This window comes from Melanerpes formicivorus, unplaced genomic scaffold (assembly GCF_026170545.1).
Source record: "Melanerpes formicivorus ecotype bairdi unplaced genomic scaffold, bMelFor1.0.p_v2 SCAF_79, whole genome shotgun sequence".
Taxonomy (NCBI): Eukaryota; Metazoa; Chordata; class Aves; order Piciformes; family Picidae; genus Melanerpes; species Melanerpes formicivorus.
Genome location: NW_027142431.1, coordinates 1,885,253 through 1,910,208, shown reverse-complemented (window position 1 = coordinate 1,910,208; position 24,956 = coordinate 1,885,253). Strand labels below are relative to the sequence as shown.

The window sequence follows — 24,956 nt, the reverse complement described above, 5'->3', positions numbered from 1 at the left end:
TAGGAGGTAGAAGGGATACAGTTGTTGAGACCAAGAAAAGATGCAGCTGCAGTGGAGTGTTGAAGCCCTGACATCTGCAGCCTGTGGTTCTCACACTCCAGCACAGCAGGAGAGGGAGAGCTGTCCTGTCAGACCTGATTCCTTCATGCTGCTGGCATTTTTAAGATCAAGAGTAATTGTGGCTGAAGAGCAGGTCCAGATGATGATCAGGGGACTGGAGCACCTCTACTATGAGGACAGGCTGAGGGAGGAGAAGGTATTCAGCCTGGAGAAGAGGAGGCTTCAGGGAGACCTAATAGCAGCATAACAGTACCTAAAGGGGGATGCAAAAGGCTGCAGAGAGACTGTTTGCAAAGGCCTGCAGGGACAGGACAAGGGACAATGGCTTCAAACTAGGCAACAGCAGATTTAGATTGGATGTTAGGAACAAGTTCTGCACCATGAGGGTGCTGGAACACTGCAACAGGTTGCCCAGGAGATATTCACCAGGGCTCTGGGCAACCTGATCCAGTGGAGGATGTCCCTGCTGACTGCAGAGGGGGTTGGACTGGATGACCTCAGCAGCTTCCTTCCAACCCAGACCACTCTATGATTCTGTGATACTGTTCAAGGCCAGCAGTGGCACTGTGCACACAGCTTAGGAACCTCCCCAGCCCTTTTGCATAGGGAAAAAAGTCACCCTCAGAATTAAGCTATGCTTTGCCGAAGCCAGGGGCCTGAGCTATGAGTGCCAACCTATTTCACAGTATCACAGTATCACCAAGGTTGGAAGAGACCTCAAAGATCACCCAGTCCAACCTGTCACCACAGACCTCATGACTAAACCATGGCACCAAGTGCCACATCCAATCCCCTCTTGAGCACCTCCAGGGATGGTGACTCCACCACCTCCCCGGGCAGCACATTCCAATGGCTAACAACTCTCTCTGGGAAGAACTTTCTGCTCACCTCCAGCCTAAACCTCCCCTGGCACAGCTTGAGACTGTGTCCTCTTGTTCTGCTGCTGGCTGCCTGGGAGAAGAGACCAACCCCCACCTGGCTACAACCTCCCTTCAGGGAGTTGTAGAGAGCAAGAAGGTCTCCTCTGAGCCTCCTCTTCTCCAGGCTAAGCAACCCCAGCTCCCTCAGCCTCTCCTCACAGGGCTGTGCTCCAGACCCCTCCCCAGCCTTGTTTCCCTTCTCTGGACACATTCAAGTGTCTCAATGTCCTTCTTAAACTGAGGGGCCCAGAACTGGACACAGGACTCAAGGTGTGGCCTAACCAGTGCTGAGCACAGGGCACAATGACCTCCCTGCTCCTGCTGGCCACACTGCTCAGAGGCTCTCTAGGGACCTCCTTGCCAGCTCTGTGGTTCTTTGAAATCTCTGTTTATAAACAGCTGAAATAGCTCCTTAGGGGGCTACAGATCTTAGCTCTCTGTTGCTTGACTTGACCCATGGCTACAGCCAGCTTTGGCCTTGTGAGCCTGAGGGCAATTCAGGATCACTATTCCAAGTGACCCTTGCACACAGCATTAAACCAGGCAGCAAACATCTGCAGTAACCTTGCTGCATTTTACAAACAGCTTAGGAGTAAGAACTTTCCACCAGAGAAATGCCCTGCTGCTGTACTTCACAGAAGTTGCAATGCATGGGTGAGGTTCATTAAGGTAAAATGCAAGGTCCTGCACCTGGGCAGGGCCAACCCCTTCCAACCTGATCCATTCTATGATGAAGAAGGGTTTCTGGCTCTTTGGCTGGAGAATTTGAATGAACTGCTGCATACTGCTTTGCTCTGGCAGACAGAGTTGTCTACACATCCCTAAAGTACATTTGTAGGAAGCTCTTTCCACAGACACTGCTACATTCATAGCATCAGAGAACGACTCAGGTTGGAGGGGACCTTAAAGATCATCTACTCCAACCCTCCTACTGCCATAGGCAGGGACATCTCTCAGCTAGACTTGGTTGCCCAAGGCCTCATCCAGTCTGGCCTTAAACACCCCCAGGGAGGAGGCAGCCATAGCCTCCCTGAGCAGCCTATTCCAGAGTCTCACCACCCTCACACTGAAGAACCTCTTCCTCAGCTCCAGTCTAACCCTGCTCTCCCTCAGCTCCAAACCATTCCCCCTTGTCCTGTCTCTAGACACCCTCATGAGAAATCCTCTGCAGCCTTCCTGTAGGAGCCCTTCAGGCATTGGAAGGCAGCTCTAAGGTCCCCCTGGAGCCTTCTGTTTTTCCAGAGCTGGGACAGTAACCCTGTACCTTCTCTCTTGCACTCCTGTGCAGCCCATCATCCCTTCCTGAGGATTTGCCACTCTAAAATTCAGCTTCTTTCACACTTGTGTTTTTCACTGGTGTATTCCATGGCTGAATTACCTCTCCTATGAGGACAGACTGAAGGAGTTGGGGCTGTTCAGTCTGCAGAAGAGAAGGCTCCCAGGTGACCTCATTGTGGCCTTCCAGTATCTGAAGGGGGCTACAGGAAGGCTGGGGAGGGACTGCTCAGGATCTCAGGGAGTGATAGGACTAGGGGGAGTGGAATTAAGCTGGAGGTGGGGAGATTCAGGCTGGAGGTGAGGAGGAAGTTCTTCCCCATCAGAGTGGTGAAGCCCTGGAATGGGTTGTCCAGGGAGGTGGTTGAGGCCCTGTCCCTGGAGGTGTTTAAGGCCAGGCTGGATGAGGCTCTGGGCAGCCTGATCTAGTGTGGAGTGTCCCTGCCCATGGCAGGGGGGTTGGAACTGGATGATCCTTGTGGTCCCTTCCTACCCTGACTGATACTGTGATACTATGTTACTATACTATGAATTGACTGGGATTACATCACTGGAAAGAGTGCTAAATAGGGGGGGGGAAATTGGTGCTCAGTAATTCTGGCCTTCAGAAAGTCAGTAGCACTGTAGGTCACATCTGTAGAATCAGTTTTGAAGACAAACAGGTAGAAGGGCTCCAGTTTTGGAGTAGATAAATGTTAACAGTGTCCTGAAGAGACTGAGACTGAAATCATCCTGAACTTTCTGCTGTGAGGAAGATGTCTCTACAAATGGTTTCTGAGCTTTGTGTTTGCTCAGCTAAGCTCCGCTATCAAAAGCCTTCTCCAGAAGCCTCAGACATTTACACCTCAAATGTCACCTGCAAATGAAAGCCTGAGGTGTTTGCTGCTCCAGGAAGGGATGAGTTTGCTGAGCAATATCTAAGGCGCTGCCAGTAAAAAGCTTTCAGATCCATACCAGACTCAAACCTGCAATGTGCTCTGCAGAGGCAGGATGCTTTTACAGCCTCCTTTCCAGGTAAAACTATATTGCATGGGAGAAAATGCTGTGCAAGTGCTCTGTTATTGGCTCTAATGAGTACAGAAAGGAGAGTAAGGAACACAGCCCTGTGAGGAGAGGCTGAGGGAGCTGGGGTTGTTTAGCCTGGAGAAGAGGAGGCTCAGGGCAGACCTCATTGCCCTTTACAACTACCTGAAGGGAGGTTGTAGCCAGGAAAGGGTTGGTCTCTTCTCCCAGGTACCCAGCACCAGAACAAGAGGACACAGTCTCAAGCTGTGCCAGGGGAAGTTTAGGCTGGAGGTGAGCAGAAAGTTCTTCACTGAGAGAGTTGTTAGCCATTGGAATGTGCTGCCCAGGGAGGTGGTGGAGTCCCCATCCCTGGAGGTGTTGAAGAGGGGATTGGATGTGGCACTTGGTGCCATGGTCTAGTCATGAGGTCTGTGGTGACAGGTTGGATTTGATGATCTTTGAGGTCTCTTCCAACCTTAGTGATACTGTGATACTGTAATTGTAGTTTAAAGTAACTCTCAGGTCTCTGCCTGTCAGCAGGGATGGGGAAAATGGAGAACAGGTACTGCCCATGGTACAGGAAAAGGAACCTGGGGATTCAGCACCACAAAGATGATCCAAGTGGGCTGGAGCACCTCCCTATGAGGATAGGCTGAGGGAGCTGGGGGTGTTCAGCCTGGAAAAGAGAAGGCTCCAGGGAGACCTTACAGCTGCCTTCCAGTACCTGAATGGATCCTACAGGAAGGCTGCAGAGGGACTTTTCCTGAGGGTGTCTAGAGACAGGACAAGGGGGCATGGTTTGAAGCTGAGGGAGAGCAGGGTCAGACTGGAGCTGAGGAAGAGGTACAAGGGATGATGGGGATGGGGGGACAAGGGTCAGCATGCTCCAGAAAAAGGGTGAAACTGAAAGATTTAACCTCTTCTGAAGTAAGAAAGGAAACCATGCATGTCAAAGTCTAGGGCCCAAACAGATCTGCTCTCAGATGAAGGTAATAAAGCAGCACTCTGAAAACATAAAAATGAGAGAGCTGATCTATGCTAGTCTTTATGTGCCACCTCTGAGGAAATGCCTAATAGTCTGGGTTAGCACTGAGTTTTTTCTTTGTGAAGAAGCATTACAGTTAGATGAACTCCTGCTTTATTAGTTCCTGGAAGAATAATTCCCCCTCTTGTGCAGTGAAACACACAGCAAGAAAAGTAAGAGGAGGCCACTGCGGAGGCAGAGAGACACAAGCAGCCATCAAGGTTCAGGCTGACATTGTCACAAAGGAGTTTCACCTGTAGGTCACTGGTTGAATTTTAAATAGAGGAGTTGCCACATGTGCCTGGGGAGTTGTTTGATGTCCTGGGTCACCTTGATCTCACATGCAGCTCAGCTCTTACCTGACAAGTGCTCCCAGCATGGGCGCTGCAGCGACAGATAACTTCCCCGAGGAGCCCAGAGAGGAGCATCCTCGAACCAGCCCTCCTGCAAGCACTGTGCCACAACAGCCTTCCCTCTGCAGAGACAGCACAGCTCCTGTGCTCCTCTCCCCCAGCACCTACAGCTGAACTAGTGTTCACTGGATGCCACAGCACAAATATCATCACTCCAGCCTCCCTTCTCAGTCTCTGAAGCTTTGCTCTGCTGCTGTTAGAATCATAGAAGTGTTAGGGTTGGAAGGGAACTCATCTAGTCTAGTCCTATCATTACCCAACAGCCTAAAAACTCCCTCCCCAGCTTTCTTGGAGCCTCCTTCAGACACTGGAAGCACACAGGAAGGTCTCCTCAGAGCCTTCTCTTCTCCAGACTGAACAACCCCAACTCTCTCAGTCTGTCTCCAGAGCAGAGCAGCTCCAGCCCTCTGCTCATCCTCGTGGCCCTTCTCTGGACACCTTCCAGCACCTCCAGATCCTTCCTGTCCTAGGGGCTCCAGAACTGGACACAGAGCTCCAGCTGTGGTCTCAGCAGAGTGGAGCAGAGGGGCAGAATCCCCTCCCTGGCCCTGCTGGCCACACTTCTCTTGCTGCAGCCCAGGCTCTGCTTGGCTCTCTGGGCTGCAAGTGCTCACTGCTGGCTCCTCTTGAGTTTCTCCTCCACCAGACCCCCAAGGTCTTTTCTTCAGGGCTGCTCCCAAGCCAGTCCCTGCCCAGCCTATATTGGTGCCTGGGCTTGCCCTGACCCAGCTGCAGGACCTATTACCTCAGGAAGTGGTTTAAATCACGTTTGAAGCATCCCTGTGACCAGCAGATCCCTCACTTTTCCAGTAGAAATACCCAAGTCCTGGTCTAGCAGGGCTTGCTGAATGTCTTTTCAAAATCATTTCAGACACTGACAAAGCCTGTAGTGAAAAAGCAGGCAAAGAAACCAACCAACCAAAGCCAAGCAACTCATCTCATCATCCTGGAGAGCTACCCTATGAGGAGAGGCTGAGAGCCTTGGGGCTGTTTAGTCTGGAGAACAGAAGACTGAGAGGGGATTTAATCAATGTTTAGAAATATCTGTGTGCTGGGGCTCAAGAGGGAGGGGACAGGCTCTGCTCAGTTGCACTTTGGGATAGAACAAGGGGCAATGAATGGAAGCTACAGCACAGGAGGTTCCACCTCAACATGAGGAGGAACTTCTTCACTGTGAGGGTCCCAGAGCCCTGGAGCAGGCTGCCCAGGGAGGTTGTGGAGTCTCCTTCTCTGGAGCCTTTCCAGCCCTGTCTGGATGCGTTCCTGTGTGACCTGTAATGGATTTTCTGGTCCTCCTCTGGCTGGTGGTGGACTCAATGACCTTTGGAGGTCCCTTCCAACCCTAACATCCTGGGATCCTGGGATCTCCAAACCCAGACCTGCATGTTTTGACCAAACTTGATTAGCACTTTGCCTTGGGAAGCAAAGGCTTTAGGTGTCAATAGTTTAGATGTATCCCTACCTAAAAATAACTACCTAATGGAATCCTTAAAAAGGGAGCTGTGGAAGATCATTGCATAGTGACTAAAGGAGCAGCCTGGGAACCAGTGGTCAGCTCCAAGTGTGAAAGCACAGCATGAAATGTGAGCCCAGGAGAGCTCCGATTCGTTTTGATCGATGGTTCATGAGAAAGGAAAACAAAAGATACACAAAGATTTCCAGGAGCTGGAAACTGCCTCTCACTGGGAAAACACAGCTACAGACGTTCCTCACTGAACTCTTGGAATCATACCATGGTCTGGGTTGGACAGGACCTCCAAAGGTCATCCAGTCCAACCCCCTCTGCAGTCAGCAGGGACACCCTCAACTAGATCAGGCTGCTCAAAGCCTTGTTGAGCCTCACCTTAAATATCTTTGGTCACTTTGGTCACAATAACCCCAGGCAGAGCTACAGGCCGGGGTCAGAGTGGCTGAGAGCAGCCAGGCAGAAAGGGACCTAGGGGTAGTGGTTGGTAGTAGGCTGAACACAAGACTGCAGTGTGCCCAGGGGGACAAGAAGGCCAATGGCATCCTGGCCTGCATCAGGAAGAGTGTGGCCAGCAGGAGCAGGGAAGTCATTGTGCCCTGTGCTCAGCACTGGTTAGGCCACACCTTGAGCCCTGTGTCCAGTTCTGGGCCCCTCAGTTTAAGAAGGATATTGAGACTCTTGAATGTGTCCAGAGAAGGGCAGCAAGGTTGGGGAGGGGTCTGGAGCACAGCCCTGTGAGGAGAGGCTGAGGGAGCTGAGTCTCAGGGGAGACCTTCTTGCTGTCTACAACTCCCTGAAGGGAGGTTGCAGCCAGTGGAGGTTGGTCTCTTCTCCCAGGCAACCAGCACCTGGAGGACACAGTCTCAAGCTGCGCCAGGGGAGGTTTAGGCTGGAGGTGAGGAGAAAGTTCTTCCCAGAGAGAGTAATTTGCCACTGGAATGTGCTGCCCAGGGAGGTGGTGGAGTCACTGTCCCTGAAGGTGCTCAAAAAAGGCCTGGATATGGCACTTGGAGCCATGGTTTAGTTGTGAAGATGTGTTAAGTATTAGGTAACAGGTTGGACTCGATGATCTCTGAGGTCTTTGCCAGCCTTATTGATTCTATGATTCTGCCTCCAGGGATACTCAACCACTACCAAGGACAACCTGTTGCAGTGCTCAGCAGCCTCATGGTGCAGAACTTGCCCCTATCATCCACTTTGAATCTGCTCCTCTCTCCAACCAATCCAGTCTGGGGGAAGTGTTTCTAACAGCATTCACCTGCTGTGTTTGGGGCAGCTCACCCTGCCTCTGCTTTAGCAGCACAACCTATTTGACACTGAAAAGAAGGAATTCTTCTTGAGAAACCCTATCAGAAACTGCTGTCATTGTTCAAGCAGAGCACCATAGCTCCTCTCAGTGTTGCAGAAACAAAGCCATCAAGTGCATTTTCACACAAATAGTTCCAACAGAACTGATGAAGTGTCAACAGTTGACTGCTTGTTGAAATTGGCCTCAATTAGAAAAGCTGTTACAGGGTGTTCCATTTGTTGCACTGCTAGGAGACACCAGAAGGGCTCACTCGGAGCAGTCAGAAGCCTGCAGACAAAGCATGGAGCTCACCAGATGCTTCAGACTTTTTGCCCTGCTCCAGGGCAATCTAAAGCAGCTAGAAGCATTTTGGTGGAGCTAATTCCTTCCCTCTGGGGCGCAAGGGGGCAAAAAAAAAAAGCATCCCTGTTCCTTTATGCTGCAGGAACTCTTTGGTATTTGGTTAACAGGCAGTGCTCCATGACATGGGGCTGCTGGAGAGAGGCCAAGGGAGGGCTGCAAGGATGCTGAAGGGACTGCAGCACTGCCTGGTGAGGAGAGGCTGAGAGCCCTGGGGCTGTTTAGTCTGGAGAGGAGAAGGCTGAGAGGGGATCTGATCAATGTCTATCAATATGTGAGGGGTGGGGGTCAAGAGGGGGTGGACAGGGACAGCTTCTGCTCAGTTGCACCTTGTGATAGAACAAGGGGCAATAGATATAAACTACAGGACAGGAGGTTCCACCTCAACGTGAGGAGGAACTTCTTCACTGTGAGGGTCCCAGAGCCCTGGAGCAGGCTGCCAGAGAGGTTGTGGAGTCTCCTTCTCTGGAGACTTTCCATCCCTGCCTGGATGTGTTCCTGTGTGACCTGTGCTGGATTCTCTGGTCCTGCTCTGGCAAGGGAGGTTGGACTGGAAGATCTCCAGAGATCCCTTCCAACTCCTGACATCCTGGGATCCTGTGATCCTCCCCTAGATCAGGTTGTTCAGAGCCTTTTAAATGCCAGGCCTCAAAAAGATTGTTTCTTTGGCATACAAAACAGGGAGGAAAAGCCCTGCATTTCAAACTCAAAGTGTTAATAACAAAAAAAAAAGGATGATTTGCTCTGCATTGGAGAATTCACCCTTGCCTGAGTTTACTATTTATAAACCAGCAGGCTGGGATTAATTATTACAAATCCTTAAAGCTGAAAAGAAGATTTCAGGCCTGTTATGCTCTGCATAATCTACAGCGCTTGCAAGCGGCACCGCTCCGTGGCCTAGTTCTGTTGCTCACCCTTGAACAGCTCAGCATTTCCCCTACAGCAAATTTTCCTTCTTGGGAGAAAGCAATTCCTCCCCCTGAACCTGTCCAGAGAAGGGCAATGAGGCTGGGGAGAGGTCTGGAGCACAGCCCTGTGAGGAGAGGCTGAGGGAGCTGGGGTTGCTTAGCCAGGAGAAGAGGAGGCTCAGGGGAGACCTTCTTGCTCTCTCCAACTCCCTGAAGGGAGGTTGTAGCCAGGTGGGGGTTGGTCTCTCCTCCCTGGCAACCAGCACCAGAGCAAGAGGACACAGTCTCAAGCTGTGCCAGGGAAAGTTTAGGCTGGAGGTGAGGAGAAAGTTCTTCCCAGAAAGAGAGATTGGCCATTGGGATGTGCTGCCCAGGGAGGTGGTGGAGTCCCCATCCCTGGAGGTGTTCAAGAGGGGATTGGATGTGGCACTTGGAGCCATGGTTTAGTGGTCAGGAGGTGTGAGGTATTAGGTAATAGGTTGGACTTGATGATCTCTGAGGTCTCTTACAACCTGGCTCATTCTGTGATTCTCTTTCCAAACCACCTCTCTGAATGGGCTGCCCAAAGAGTTTGTGGAGTCTCCTTCTCTGGTGACTTTCCAGCCCTGTCTGGTGACCTGCAATCGATTCTGTGCTCCTGCTCTGGCAGGGGGGGTGGAATGGAAGATCTCCAGAGGTCCCTTCCAAGCCCTCACACCCTGTGATGCTGGCAGTGCCAGTCAGGGGGATGCTCACCAGGTACCCCTGCTCTCATCCAGTAGGCAATGTCAGTTCCGTCAGCGCCGTCGTAAAGCTGTGTAGCGTTGATGGGCTGCAGCAGAGCCAGGACCTCCTTCATGATGGCCTGAGCTTCAGCACTGCCAGTAAAACCCACTCCAGATGGCCTGAAGGTGCCCTCATCAGACTCCATGACAATGTCGAAGTTGGAGATGTTTTCCTGAGCAGGGAAAGAGAGAAGAGATGGTTTGGTGATTGCTCTTTGTGCTGCTGCTCTGTGCTGTGTTCTAGAGGTCAGGGTGAGCACAGCCACACACAGCTGCTTCGGACATGCTTCCTCTGCTGCTGTGCTAGAAGCATAAATGAAGGGAGCTGATCCTTGGGGTGAGTGTTGGTCTGGTAGAGGGTAGCAGAGCTCTGCAGAGGGACCTTGAGAGGCTGGACAGATGGGCAGAGTCCAGGAGCAGGAGATTGAACACATCCAAGTGCCAGGTGCTACACTTTGGCCACAACAACCCCAGGCAGTGCTACAGGCTGGGGGCACAGTGGCTGAAGAGCAGCCAGGCAGAGAGCGACCTGGGGGTACTGGTTGACAGCAGCTGAACATGAGCCAGCAGTGTGCCCAGGTGGCCAAGAGGGCCAATGGCATCCTGGCCTGCATCAGGAACAGTGTGGCCAGCAGGAGCAGGGAAGTCATTGTGCCCTGTGCTCAGCACTGGTTAGGCCACACCTTGAGTCCTGTGTCCAGTTCTGGGCTCCTCAGGTTAGGAAAGATGTTGAGTTGCTGGAAGGTGTCCAGAGAAGGGCAACAAAGCTGGGGAGGGGTCTGGAGCACAGCCCTGTGAGGAGAGGCTGAGGGAGCTGGGGTTGCTTAGCCTGGAGAAGAGGAGGCTCAGGGGAGACCTTCTTGCTCTCTACAACTCCCTGAAGGGAGGTTGTAGCCAGGTGGGGGTTGGTCTCTTCTCCCAGGAAGCCAGCACCAGAACAAGAGGACACAGTCTCAAGCTGTGCCAGGGGAGGTTTAGGCTGGAGGTGTGGAGAAAGTTCTACACAGAGAGAGAGATTGGGCATTGGAATGTGCTGCCCAGGGAGGTGGTGGAGTCCCCATCCCTGGAGGTGTTCAAGAGGGGATTGGATGTGGCACTTGGAGCCATGGTTTAGTTAGTCATGAGGTGTTGGGTGCTAGGTTGGACTTGATGATCTCTGAGATCTTTTCCAACCTTATTGCTTCTATGATTCTAAGAGCTTTTGGTTGACACAGTATGGCAGCTCTTGCATTCTCATCAAGCTCTGAAGAGCCAAGAAACCTCTCACTACTTCTAATGATCAGAAAGCTCTACAGGAATACCCAAGTGAGCGAGGTCATGCCATTATGGGGTGCTTGGTGCCAAGGTTTAGTTGATTAGGTGGTGTTGGATGATAGGTTGGACTTGATGATCTTGAAGGTCCCCTCCAACCTGGTCTATTCTATTCTATTCTATTCTATTCTATTCTATTCTATTCTATTCTATTCTATTCTATTCTATTCCATTCCATTCCATTCCATTCCATTCTATGCTATTCTATCCTATCCTATCCTATCCTATCCTATCCTATCCTATCCTATCCTATCCTATCCTATCCTATCCTATCCTATCCTATCCTATCCCACTCTATCTACTCAATTCTACTCTACTCTACTCTACTCTGCTCTACTCTATTCTATTCTCTTCAGGGAAATGAGTTAAGTATTGGCACCATACTAAAACCACCCTGCTGCTGCTGCTGCTCTCTGTTATTTCTGCAGGACCTTAACCACTTCCTAGCATTGCCACCCTACCATGACAGATGAGGGAGAAGGACCTCAAATGAAATGGAAAGAAATAATAAAACAGGCTACAAAAGTACTTGTACTTGCCCAGTACTATATTGTCTTCATCTCTCCTCCCTTGCCACATGCCCACTGGCAGGAGGAGGTAATTTACCACCTCAAGGTAATCCATGTCTGTCTGTGCTGAATTACTGCACTCATATTTCCACTGGCTTGTAGCTAACTAAAGCCATAATAAGCCCAGCCATGCAGATGAGTCACAGAGACAATCTTTCACTTCACAAGGCATCTTGAAATACCACTCACAGTTAACTTGCACTCATTATCATCAGCAAGCAACGTTCCAGCCACCCTACCCTAATTGCCAGAAATTTGCCAGAGTAAATCATGAAAAGGTGAAGCTATTTTTCATGCTAAATATGATGCACAACAGTCATCTGCTTTATTTTGCTGCTCTGAGTAATGCAGTGTCCCACACTCCTAGCTAGATATCATTCTGCCAGATCAGATGGCTGGGGTGGGGGGGAAGGAAGAGGAGCCACAACCAACAGAAGGGTGTCATGCCTGCTGAAATTCTCTGTGTAGAACTAGAATTAGAAATAGAATTAGAATTAGGATTAGAAATGGAATTAGAATTAGAATTAGAATTAGAATTAGAATTAGAATTAGAAATAGAATTAGAATTAGAATTAACCAGGTTGGAAAAGACCTTAGAGATCATCAAGTCCAACCTATCACCCAACATCATCTAATCAACTAAACCATGGCTCCAAGTGGCACATCCAATCCCCTTTTGAACACCTCCAGGGATGGTGACTCCACCACCTCCCTGGGCAGCACATTCCAATGGCAAATTACTCTCTCTGTGAAGAACTTTCAGTGGAATGTGCTGCCCAGGGAGGTGGTGGAGCCCCTATCCCTGGAGGTGTTCAAGAGGAGGTTGGATGTGGCACTTGGTGCCCTGGTTTAGTCATGAGGTCTGTGGTGACAGGTTGGACTTGATGATCTTTGAGGTCTCTTCCAACCTTGATGATTCTGTGATTCTGTGATCTTTAAGGTCCCTTCCAACCCAAACCATTCTATGAATCTCTGAAAGCTATAGCAGACAGCACCATGAAACACCTGCTGCAGAGGAGGTTTGTGACAGTATCTGAGGTCAAGTGGAACAACATGACACTTGCTGTTGGATGTTGTGAGAGACTAAAAGTTTGTCTCTCTTGGTGTGACTCAACAAAGATAAAATCACTTGCTGTTTGCCCAGACAACATGTGTTGGGCAGAGCCACTAGAAGGACTCTTGGAAGGTGCAAAGATAACATTGCTCACTGGGCCACAGCTGGCCTACAACAATGACCCAGCCATTCACGCCTTCAGGACAAGATAATCTCCACTCATCAAGTACCCTGGAAAGGGTAGACAATGACGTGTAATGAGTGTGGGGGTTTGTCTGGAGGGAGACGGAGGAGGCAGAGGGCCCCCCTCCACCCCCCATCCAGATCTCTTGCCCAAACACACAGAAATGCACAGAAAGATTTCCAGGGGGAACGATACCGGAACATTTACCTAAGGATGTTTTCCTGGCCCCTGGAATTCCTGAGGGACAATACTTGGATACATACCTAAGGACTAAAAACTTTATAAAAGACTTAAGGAACTATTGGCATGTTAGGGAGAAGAAAAACGGAGATGAAGGAAAACACAGGAGAAGGACCATGCCGCTGAGGAGGAAAAGTTCTGCCTGCTGCAACTCATGGAGAAAAGAGGCTGCCCAGAGAACCACAGCTCTTCTCCAGCCAAAGCCTCAGCATCCTTTATTTCTAAATAAAGGTTTATTCTAAATAGTTTAAAAAGTGCTTGGAAAATGTTACTACATCAGCAGGCAACCAATACTGAAATACTGTACATTTCCTTCAAGACTGAGGGAGCTGGGGTTGCTCAGCCTGGAGAAGAGGAGACTCAGGGGTGACCTTAGCACTCTCTACAACTACCTGAAGAGAGGTTGTAGACAGGTGGATGATGGTCTCTTCTCCCAGGCACCCAGTACCAGAACAAGAGGACACAGTCTCAGGCTGTGCCAGGGGAGGTTCAGGTTGGATGTTAGGAAGAAGTTCTATACAGAAAGAGTGATTGGCCATTGGAATGGGCTGCCCAGGGAGGTGGTGGAGTCACCATCATTGGAGGTGTTCAGGAGGAGACTTGATAGGGTGCTTGGTGCCATGGGTTAGCTGTTTGGGTGGGTTGGATTGGTTGATGGGTTGGACACGATGATCTTGAAGGTCTCTTCCAACCTGGTCTGGTTTATTCTAAATAAAAGTTTATTCTAAATCCTTTCTCTACAGACCCAGGCTGCCCAGAGGACCACAGCTCTTCTCCAGCAAAAGCCTCAGCACCGTTTCTCTACAGACCCAACATCTCCTGCAGCACCTTTCCTCCACAGACTCAAAATGTCTTGGGAGGTGGTGAGGGGGTGTGGTAATACAATCCCTTTCCTCTTCTCTCTCTTCTCTCTCTCCCTCTCTATTTTCTCCCTCTCCCTTTCTTATGTCCACTTTATTTATGTAATAAATAGTCTAGCTGTTGATACTTTGGCCTCGTTTGTGCCTCTCATTTCACAACACGGGAATATTTAAAAGAACTGTGTCTCCGGACCGAGACAGATGTACAATGAAGTTTACACTTAGGGTGGAAAGCCAAAACCAGACATCCAGGCAGAACCGGAATCACTGCGCTGAGTCTGACACTGAGCTGAACATTTTGACACAAAACAATATGCAAGAGAGAGGACCAGGAAGAAAAGAGCTGTGAAGCAGACCATCTGAAGAGATCACTCACCTTGTGCAGCTGATAGTACTGCTGGGCACCTACTCCTCCTTGCTCTTCTCCTGTCCACAGCACCACACGCAGAGTCCTCTTGGGGCGCAGGCCTAAACCAGAAGGGTAAATATTGGCATGAGTATCAAATCCCTACACACCTGAGCACTTGGACTGCACTCAACACCTCCAGGGAGGGGGCATCCATGGCCTCCCTGGGCAACCTCTTCCAGTGCCTCACCAACCTCACTGCAAAGAATTTCTCCCTCATCTCCAGTCTCAATCCTGACAACTAAAACATGGCACCAAGTGCCACATCCAAGCCTTTTTTGAACACCTCCAGGGATGGGGACTCCACCACCTCCCTGGGCAGCACATTCCAATGGCTAACAACTCTCTCTGGGAAGAACTTCCTCCTCACCTCCAGCCTAAACCTCCCCTGGCACAGCTTGAGACTGTGTCCTCTTGTTCTGGTGCTGGCCTCCTGGGAGAAGAGACCAACCCCCACCTGGTTACAACCTCCCTTCAGGGAGTTGGAGAGAACAAGAAGGTCACCCCTGAGCCTCCTCTTCTGCTGGCTAAGCAACCCCAGCTCCCTCAGCCTCTCCTCACAGGGCTGTGCTCCAGATCCCTCCCCAGCTTTGTTGTCTTCTCTGGACATGTTCAAGAGTCTCAATGTCCTTCTTAAACTGAGAAGCCCTGAACTGGACACAGGACTCAAGGTGTGGCCTAACCAGTGATGAGCACAGGGCACAATGACTTCCCTGCTCCTGCTGGCCACACTGTTCCTGATGCAGGCCAGGATGCCATTGGCCTTCTTGGCCCCCTGGGCACACTGCTGACTCATGTTCAGCTGCTGTCAACCAGTCCCCCAGGTCCCTTTCTGCCTGGCTGCTGTCCAGCCACTCTGACCCCAGCCTTTCCTTTGCACAACAAAGGAACAGGAATTCACAGGGGTGTCTGATGTTTGCTGTTGAAGTGTGAGAGTGGCTAATCACACAGCAGAGCTCACCTACAAAGAACTCTTCCATTATCAAGGAGATTGTTTCAAGTGCACAGATCCTACTCATGGGCAGCAGGGAAGGTTTGTTCATTACTGAAAACCTGCCAGAGCCAAGAGCAGGAGCAGCAGCTGATTTTAGTTGCTAAGGAATTGATGGTGCATTCCCCTTGACCACAGGTGACACCTCTGGAAAAGAGGGAATACTGAGGAAAAACAGATTCCAGCTGATGAAGGAGGAAAAACCTCCTGGGATATCAACAAGGCAGTCTGGGAAGTTTTGAAATAGTTCTGCCTTCTCTACAGACATCCCTGAAACTCATCTGAGTGTTGGGGAAACAAAACAAACCACAAACAAACCAACAAAACCCACAGCCAAGTAACCAGGAATTGAATTCCCAGCTGAAGTCCTCCACCAAAGTGCACACACAGCAGCACAGGGAGACCTCACCTGCAGGGCTGTGTCCTGCTATGAAACCCTCAACACAAGAGGGACATGGACCTGATGGAGCACATCCAGAGGAGGCCACCAAGATGCTCAGAGGGCTGCAGCACCTCTGCTGAGGAGAGAGGCTGAAAGAATTGGGGCTGCTCAGCCTGGAGAAGAGAAGGCTTCAGGGATACCTTAGAGCTGCATTTCAGTATCTGAAGGGGACCTACAGTCAGGCTGGGGAGGGACTGCTCAGAAGGGCTGTGGGGATAGGACAAGGAGCAATGGTTTGAGACTGGAGCAGGGCAGATTCAGGTTGGCCATCAGGAGGAAGCTCTGCACAGTGAGAGTGGTGAAATACTGGAACAGGCTGCCCAGGGATGTGGTTGAGGCCCTGACCCTGGAGACATTCAAGCTCAGACCGGATGTGTCCCTGTGCAGCCTGCTGTAGCTGGAGTTGTCCCTGCTGAGTGCAGGGGGGGGCCAAGAACCCTTTGAGGCTCCCTTCCAACCCAATGCACTCAGTGAATCTGAGTTTAAGAGACAAACTTGCAATACTAAACATGAATATCTGTGCTCAGAGGACTGGCTGCAACAGAAAAGCTGCTAAGACCCCCTTCAATATGCCCTGCAAACACAGTGCAGTAAAACTAAATTCACATTTAGTATTTACCTAGATCCTTAATGAGTGACAATGCTTCCCAGGATATAAATGCTCCACCACCATCATCCATTGCTCCCTGCCCAACATCCCAGCTATCCAGATGTCCGCTGATCAATACGACCTGGAAAAGCAATGGGGAGAAAACACATCCACATGAAAACACCGAATCAGGAAAGCCAGCCCAGCATTTCAGTGTTTCAATCAGTCTGTCACCAATTTGCCTTTCATGTTTAGAGCAGGAGGAAGAGAACATTTCAGCTGAAGTCTTGTTCTGTAGTCATTCAAGTGTCAAGTCTGGCACCTGGGAAAGAACAATCCCATGGAGCAGGAGAGGTTGGGGACTGAGCTGATGGAGAGCAGTGAAGGGGAAAAGGACCTGGGAGTCCTGGTGGATGGGAGGTTGATCACGAGCCAGCAATGTGCCCTTGTGGCCAAGAAGGCCAAGGGCATCCTGGGGTGGATTAGAAGGGCTGTGGTTAGTAGGTTGAGAGAGGTTCTCCTGCCCCTCTGCTCTGCCCTGCTGAGGCCACATCTGGAATATTGTGTCCAGTTCTGGGCACCTCAGTTCAGGAAGGACCTCAGGGAACTGCTTGAGAGAGTCCAGCACAGAGCCACAAAGATGATGAAGGGAGTGGAACATCTTCCTTAGGAGGAGAGCCTGAGGAAGCTGAGGGCTCTGTGGCTTGGAGAGGAGGAGCCTGAGGGTGACCTCATGGCTGGTGATAAAGATGTGCAGGGTGAGTGCCCAGAGGCTGGAGCCAGGCTCTGCTGGGTGATGCCCAAGGACAGCACAAGGGGCACTGGGGGCAAGCTGGAGCAGAGGAGGTGCCACAGGAACAGAAGGGAAAACTTTTTCCCTGTGAGGGTGGCAGAGCCCTGGAGCAGGCTGCCCAGAGAGGTTGTGGAGTCTCCTGCTCTGGAGACTTTCCAACCCCACCTGGATGTGTTCCTGTGTGACCTGCCCTGGGTGATGCTGCTGTGGCAGGGGGGTTGGACTGGATGAGCTTTTGAGGTCCTTTCCAGCCCCTAACATTCTGTGATTCTGAGAGATGACCAAAGGCATCCTCCTGCTTCAACCCACAGCCTCAATCCAACTAGATGTGCTGTGAGAAATGTTCCCATGAGAGGCTTTGTCTGGAACATGAACAAAGTGTCTGCTTCCCAGAGAGACAGGACAACCACACTGCAGAAGGGTGAAGATGTCTTTCATACTCCAGCTGTCTAAGCTCTTAGGCCTGAAACTTGATTAACCTTATTTTTAGGTGCATGAAGAAGAAATATGAACTTAGACTGAAGTGCTCCCAGAAGAGAGGCTGTTGGTTTATTTTGTATCTATCATACCTGGCACAAAGGAGCTGTAGTTGATCACTGGATCCCACATGTGCTACAACAAGGACAAGGTATTTAAACTATCTCTATGACTAATGGAACTATAAAACTAAGTATTACATGGTAGCAAGACCCAGATGAGCCTTCTGCAAAACAAATGTTGTACTTACAGCAGGGGATAGTAGTCTGTGTATCACCAGGTACTTGCCAAAGCTCAAAACCAGCCATTCCTCCTAGCACCTTGTCCCAGTGAGAATAAATGTGATCCTCCTGGAATATCATCTCAGCCTTCATTCATTTGGTGACACCAGACCTGGAATATTGTGTCCAGTGCTGAGCTCCTCACTTCAAGAGGGACCTCAGGGAATTACTTGAGAGAGTCCAGCACATAGCCACAAAGCTGCTGCAGGCAGTGGAACATCTCCCTGTGAGCACAGGCTGAGGGAGCTGGGGCTTGGAGCAGAGGAGCCTGAGGGTGACCTCATTGCTGGGGATAAAGATGTGCAGGGCAGTGTGGGGAGGATGGAGCCAGGCTCTGCTCAGGGATGTCCAAGGACAGCACAAGGGGCACTGGGGGCAAGCTGGAGCAGAGGAGGTGCCACAGGAACAGAAGGGAAAACTTTTTCCCTGTGAGGGTGGCAGAGCCCTGGAGCAGGCTGCCCAGAGAGGTTGTGGAGTCTCCTGCTCTGGAGACTTTCCAACCCCACCTGGATGTGTTCCTGTGTGACCTGCCCTGGGTGATGCTGCTGTGGCAGGGGGGTTGGACTGGCTGATCTCTGGAGGTCCCTTCCAACCCCTAACATTGTATGATTCATCCCAGGACAACTACCCTAGCACAGGCAATGAGAACACAATGAATGCTTCCCCTTATCACCCCTGGAGGGTGATAGCCTTTGCTGTCACATGCACAGCTCTCTTTGCAAGGGACTAATTTGAAGCCCAAGAACAAAAGTTCTCTTATTTTCCCCTACACATGAGAGAAATCTTAGTATGTTCTCACCTGGTATGCAAAATAATGGGCAGGCAGATCATGGCAAGACAAAAATAAACCTCAGCCCACTGAAATTTCTCATGCAACCCAATATGAGCACAGGTCACAGAAACATAGAATCATAGAATGGTCTGGGTTGGAAGGAACCTCCAAAGCTCATCCAGAACAACCTCCCTGCAGTCAGCAGGGACATCCTCAACTAGATCAGGTTGCTCAAAGCCTTGCTGAGCCTTGGTGAGCCTGACCTTCAGTATCTCCAGGGATGGGGCCCAACACCTCCCTGGAAAATCTCTGCAGCCTCATGGTGCAGAACTTGTTCCTAACATCCAATCTAAATCTGCTCTTCTCTAGTTCAAACCCATTGTCTCTCATCCCTGCAGGCCTTTGCAAACAGTCTCTCTGCAGCCTTCTTGCAGCTCCCTTCAGGTACTGGCAGGCTGCTATTAGGTCTCCCTGGAGCCTTCTCTTCTGCAGGCTGAACACCCCCAGCTCCCTCAGTCTCTCCTCAGAGCAGAGGTGCTCCAACCCCCTGATCATTTTCATGTCCCTCCTCTGGACCTGATCCATCAGCTCTATGTCCTTCCTGTACTTAGGCTCCAGAGCTGGACACAGTGCTCCAGGTGAGAGCAGAGCAATACAACTACAACTCCCCTTTATATCAAACCAGATCAACTACTAGACAGAGCCAGGCTATGTGCAACCAGAATGCACCAGACCTCTTCCAATTCAGAAAGCACACTATGAAATGTTTATAAACACATCAGACACATCAGCAGTGTCATGATTCAGAAGGTGGGAAAGTTTGTGATCACAATCTAAAGAGCAGCTTGTTCTTTCTTTCTCAGAACTTTCAACTCTCTTTGCTTCCTCTCCAAACTTAACTCACCACGTGCTTGCTTGCCAGCACAGGCTGATGTGCTTGCTAGCAGACAGACATGCCACAACCTTTATTCCCAAACCATAGAATCATAGAATAAACCAGGTTGGAAAAGACCTCAGAGATCATCAAGTCCAACCTGTCACCCAACATCTCCTGACGACAAAACCACGGCTCCAAGTGCCACATCCAAGCCTTTATTGAACACCTCCAGGGATGGGGACTCCACCACCTCCCTGGGCAGCACATTCCAATGGCCAATCTCTCCTTCTGGGAAGAACTTTCTCCTCACCTCCAGCCTAAACTTCCCCTGGCACAGCTTGAGACTGTGTCCTCTTGTTCTGGTGCTGGGTGCCTGGGAGAAGAGACCAACCCCCACCTGGCTACAACCTCCCTTCAGGGAGTTGTAGAGAGCAAGAAGATCTCCCCTGAGCCTCCTCTTCTCCAGGCTAAGCAACCCCAGCTCCCTCAGCCTCTCCTCACAGGGCTGTGCTCCAGACCCCTCCCCAGCTTTGTTGCCCTTTTCTGGACACCTTCCAGCATCTCAACATCTTTCCTAACCTGCGGAGCCCAGAACTGGACACAGGACTCAAGGTGTGGCCTAACCAGTGCTGAGCACAGGGCACAATGACTTCCCTGCTCCTGCTGGCCACACTCTTCCTGATGCAGGCCAGGATGCCATTGGCCTTCTTGGCCACCTGGGCACACTGCAGGCTCATGTTCAGCTGCTGTCAACCAGCACCCCCAGGTCCCTTTCTGCCTGGCTGCTCTCAGCCACTCTGACCCCAGCCTGTAGCACTGCCTGGGGTTGTTGTGGCCAAAGTGTAGTACCTGGCAATTAGACTTGCTCAATCTCATGCCCTTGGACACTAAGCAATATGCTTTATTACTGCTTACCCACACAGCAAAGCTGCCACTGGGACCCACAGCAACCTTCCCCTTTTAAAGGAATGAGTCTGCAGGCTGTCTGTTTCCCTCTTTTTAGGACAAAGTTCTATCATCTGGATCAAAATGTGGTTGATCTTTTTCCCTGACCCATTGTCTTCCTTGCTCCACCTCAAACCTTCAACTCACAGAGCAAAATGAATGAAAACTTCAAGAGTTATTAAAACTTTCAATTGGATATTCCATGGCTGGACAGAATCATCTTCCTGTACACAAACCAACACTCCTCAGGTTTCAAAGTATTTCCATCAGCTCTTTCTTTGTCTCCTGCAGTAAGACTCTGGAAATGAATTGCCTGTAGTTTTTTTTTTTACCAAAGGCCTCCCAAAATCTAAACAATCAGAACTTGTAACCTAAGTGCTGCAGCAGCACACAGGCTGCAACAGATGCTTCACACATCATCTTCCTTTCTGGAATCCAACCCAGACCTTCCAACAGCAGGAGAGAGACTGGAAGGGAATGTCTCAAGCACTGCATCATAAAGATAAGCATTTAAAGAGCTCTTGCAGTGACACTGTGTTTGGCATCCACACAACCATTAGTTAAAGCACAGCTTCCCAGCATCCAGGGAGAACAACACTGATGGAGTTGAGTGCTCATCATCAAGAGACTTACATGCAAGGTTAGAGATACATTTGAAACCCCCTGGGGGTACTGGTTGACATTAGGCTGAACATGAGCCAGAAGTGTGCCCAGCTGGCCGAGAAGGCCAAGGGCATCCTGGCCTGCAGCGGGAACAGTGTGGCCAGCAGTAGCAGGGAAGTCATTCTGCCCTGTGCTCAGCACTGGTTAGGCCACACCTTGAGTCCTGTGTCCAGTTCTGGGCCCCTCAGTTTAGGAAAGATGTTGAGTTGCTGGAAGGTGTCCAGAGAAGGGCAACAAAGCTGGGGAGGGGCCTCGAGCACAGCCCTGTGAGGAGAGGCTGAGGGAGCTGGGGTTGCTTAGCCTGGAGAAGAGAAGGCTCGGGGGAGACCTTCTTGCTCTCTACAACTCCCTGAAGGGAGGTTGTAGTCAGGTGGGGGTTGGTCTCTTCTCCCAGGCAAGCATCACCAGAACAAGAGGACACAGTCTCAAGCTGTGCCAGGGGAGCTTCAGGCTGGAGGTGAGGAGAAAGTTCTTCCCCCAAAGAGTAATTGGCCATTGGAATGTGCGGCCTGGGGAGGTGGTGGAGTCACCATCCCTGGAGGTGTTTAAGAAGAGCTTGGATGAGGCACTTGGTGCCATGGTTTAGTTGATTAGATGGTGTTGGGTGATAGGTTGGACTTGATGATCTTTGAGGTCTTTTCCAACCTGGTTTATTCTATTCTATTCTATTCTATTCTATTCTATTCTATTCTATTCTATTCTATTCCATTCCATTCCATTCCATTCTATTCTATTCTATTCTGGTCTAGTCTAGTCTAGTCTAGTCTAGTCTAGTCTAGTCTAGTCTATTGCTATGAATTTGAATGTAAACTCTCCTGTATTTAAAATTTTGTCTTCATTACTACCAGACAAAGAGAATTGATATTTTTGTCCAATTGTGTTTAAACACTGCTGAGTAGAATTCATAGATTCACAGAATGGTTTGGGTTGGAAAGGTCCATGAAGATCATCCAGTTCCAACATCCCTGCTGTTGGCAGGGACAGCTCCCACCAGCCCATGTTGCTCAAGGCCTCATCCAACCTGGCCTTAACCATGTCCAGATGATTAAGGCCTCCCTGGGCAGCCTGTTCCAGTGTCTCACCACCCTCACTGCAAGTAATTTCTTCCTAATCTCCAGTCTCAATCTGCCCTCCTCAAGCTTCAGTCCATTCCCTCTCATCCTATGACTACAGCCCTTGTCAAAAGTCTCTTCCTGGCTTTCTTGTAGCCCCCTTCACTTACTAGAAGGCTGCTCTAAGCTCTGCCTGGAGCCTTGTCTTCTCCAGCCCCCACTCTATTAGCCTGTCCCCATAGGGAAGTTTTTCCAGCCCTCTGATCATCTTTATGGCCTCCTCTGGACCCCCTCCATCAGCTCCATGTCTCTCTTGTGCTGGGGGCACCAGAACTGGAGGCAGTGCTGCAGGTGGGGTCTGAGCAGAGCAGAGGGGCAGAATCCCCTCCCTGTGCTGCTGCTCTCCCTGCTCTGGCTGCAGCTCAGCACACAGCTGCCTGCTGGGCTGCCAGGGACCATTGCTGGCTCCTGGGGAGTTTGTCACCAGCTGACACCCCAAAGGCTTTTTCTTTCAGTCTGCTTTTGAGCCTCTCCTCACCCAGCCTGGATTTGTGTTGGGGATTGCCCCAAACCAGGTGCAGGACCTTGCACTTGGCCTTGTGGGAACTTCATGAGTTCCACTTCAGCAGCTGAATTCAAGGACAGAGCTGTATCAGAGATACTCAGTTGTAAATGCTTACATGGTAAAAACTCCTCCTGAAAGTCTACCTTGACCCTTTCCCAAATACTTGGTTTGGGCTACAACTATGTGAGGAAAAAAAAGACTTGTGAGCTTCTGCACTTGTCCTGCAGAGAACACTGCCTGCCTTCAGCTCTGGTGCAGCTGGATTAAATCATGCCCTACATGTAAGGCAGGAACATTACCACACTTAGTGGCTTTTATTTTGGGTATGGAAGAGTATTCCTCCAAATGACTTTTCAAGCTTTGGTGTCCTAATGATGTGACTCCGTGGTGCAGCTCCTTTCATTAGATTTCATGCACATTAGGAATGGTTCTTAGCTGATCATTTTAGCTGTCTCAAGTAATTTACAGCCCTAAAGAGACAGTGAAGTTCAGAAGGAGAAGGAAAAGGATTCAAGCAAAAAGAATTGTCTTTTCTACTTAATATGCACTGTAGTAAAAACTTAACTCCCAGGCTTCTGATTAAATGACAGCTCTGCTCCTCACACAGAAGTGACTCATCAAGTCACAGAAGAATCCAACCCCACTATTGCTGATTAACCTTCCAAGAGCTTCTGTGGCACAGGATACAGGAAACTCTTGGAAGCTCAATCTCTGCTTTGGAAAAAGGGATTGCAAATGGAAGTGTCCTCAGAAAGCACTGCAACCAAAGCTCCCTTGTTGAAGGCAAGCTCCAAAGCACTGAGTAGTTGATATAGCATTGGCTGGGATCATTTGTGGCAGATAGGAGAGTGAAGGAGGAGAAGAATAGAATAGAATAGAATAGAATAGAATAGAATAGAATAGAATAGAATAGAATAGAATAGAATAGAATAGAATTAACCAGGTTGGAAGAGACCCTTGAAATCACAAGTCCAACCTATCACCCAACACCATCTAATCAAATAAACCATGGCACCAAGTGCCACATCCAGGCTCTTCCTAAACATCTCCAGGGATGGTGACTCCACCACCTTCCCGGGGCAGCACATCCCAATGGCCAATCTCTCTTGCTGGGAAGAACTTTCTCCTCACCTCAAGCCTAAACTTCCCCTGGTGCAGCTTAAGACTGTGTCCTCTTGTTCCGGTGCTGGGTGCCTGGGAGAAGAGACCAACCCCCACCTGGCTACAACCTCCCTTCAGGGAGTTGGAGAGAGCAAGAAGGTCTCCCCTGAGCCTCCTCTTCTCCAGGCTAAGCAACCCCAGCTCCCTCAGCCTCTCCTCACAGGGCTGTGCTCCAGACCCCTCCCCAGCTTTGTTGCCCTTCTCTGGACACCTTCCAGCAACTCAACATCTTCCTAACCTGAGTAGCCCAGAACTGGACACAGGACTCAAGGTGTGGCCTAACCAGTGCTGAGCACAGGGCACAATGACTTCCCTGCTCCTGCTGGCCACACTGTTCCTGATGCAGGCCAGGATGCCACTGGCCTTCTTGGCCCCCTGGGCACACTGCTGACTCATGTTCAGCTGCTGTCAACCAGTACCCCCAGGTCCCCTCTCTGCCTGGTTGCTCTCCAGCCACTCTGCCCCCTGCCTGTAGCACTGCCTGGGGTTGTTGTGGCCAATGTGTAGGATTACTGATAATGGAAGTGCAGTAAAGTTAAGGAGCCATAAAAAGCATACAAATGTGGGGGAGATAACCAAATGTTGGAATGCCTACCCCCTTGATGTCACATTCAGCACTTGGCATGTCCATTGTTTAAATCCCTAGAATCTCTCACTCCCTATTTTTGAGCTGAAACATTTCAGAAGTAAGAGCACACTTGTTCAGACTGTCTTTTGAAACTCAGGATTTTAATTGCTGCATTTCAGACTGGCTCAGGGTGGTTTAAGAGGAAGAGACATAATAATGACTGCCTCTGAACAAAACCCAGGTACCACTCACCCCTGCACAAAGTAGTTGCTGTTTTTGTAGTTCTAAGATGAACAAAGAATCTCTGCAATGTCCCTGAGGGAAAGCTGAAACAGCTTCAGACCTGAGGTACAGAGAGAATCATCCTTGAGAGAGGGGAGGGGAGGGGAGGGGAGGGGAGGGGAGGGGAGGGAGGGGAGGGGAGGGGAGGGGAGGGGAGGGGAGGGGAGGGGAGGGGAGGGGAGGGGAGGGGGAGGGGAGGGGAGGGGAGGGGAGGGGAGGGAGGGGAGGGGAGGGGAGGGAGGGGAGGGGAGGGAGGGGAGGGGAGGGGAGGGGAGGGGAGGGAAGGGGAGGGGAGGGAAGGGAAGGGAAGGGAAGGGAAAGGGAAGGGAAGGGAAGGGAAGGGAAGGGAAGGGAAGGGAAGGGAGGAAGAGGAAGGGAAGGGAAGGGAA

General features: G+C 50.4%; 1 protein-coding gene across 3 annotated transcripts in view; it reads right to left on the bottom strand.

Annotated features, from left to right (window-relative positions):
* Positions 1-24,956, bottom strand: part of CPQ (carboxypeptidase Q) — a 128,990-nt gene that overhangs the window by 5,792 nt on the left and 98,242 nt on the right. For all 3 annotated transcript variants that reach the window (XM_068164318.1, XM_068164319.1, XM_068164317.1), the window contains exons 5-7: positions 16,162-16,273; positions 14,080-14,171; positions 9,457-9,658 (exon numbers count right to left, since the gene is read on the bottom strand). In XM_068164318.1, coding sequence (XP_068020419.1) covers positions 9,457-9,658; positions 14,080-14,171; positions 16,162-16,273 — 406 coding nt within the window. The remainder of the gene's footprint in view (positions 1-9,456; positions 9,659-14,079; positions 14,172-16,161; positions 16,274-24,956) is intronic.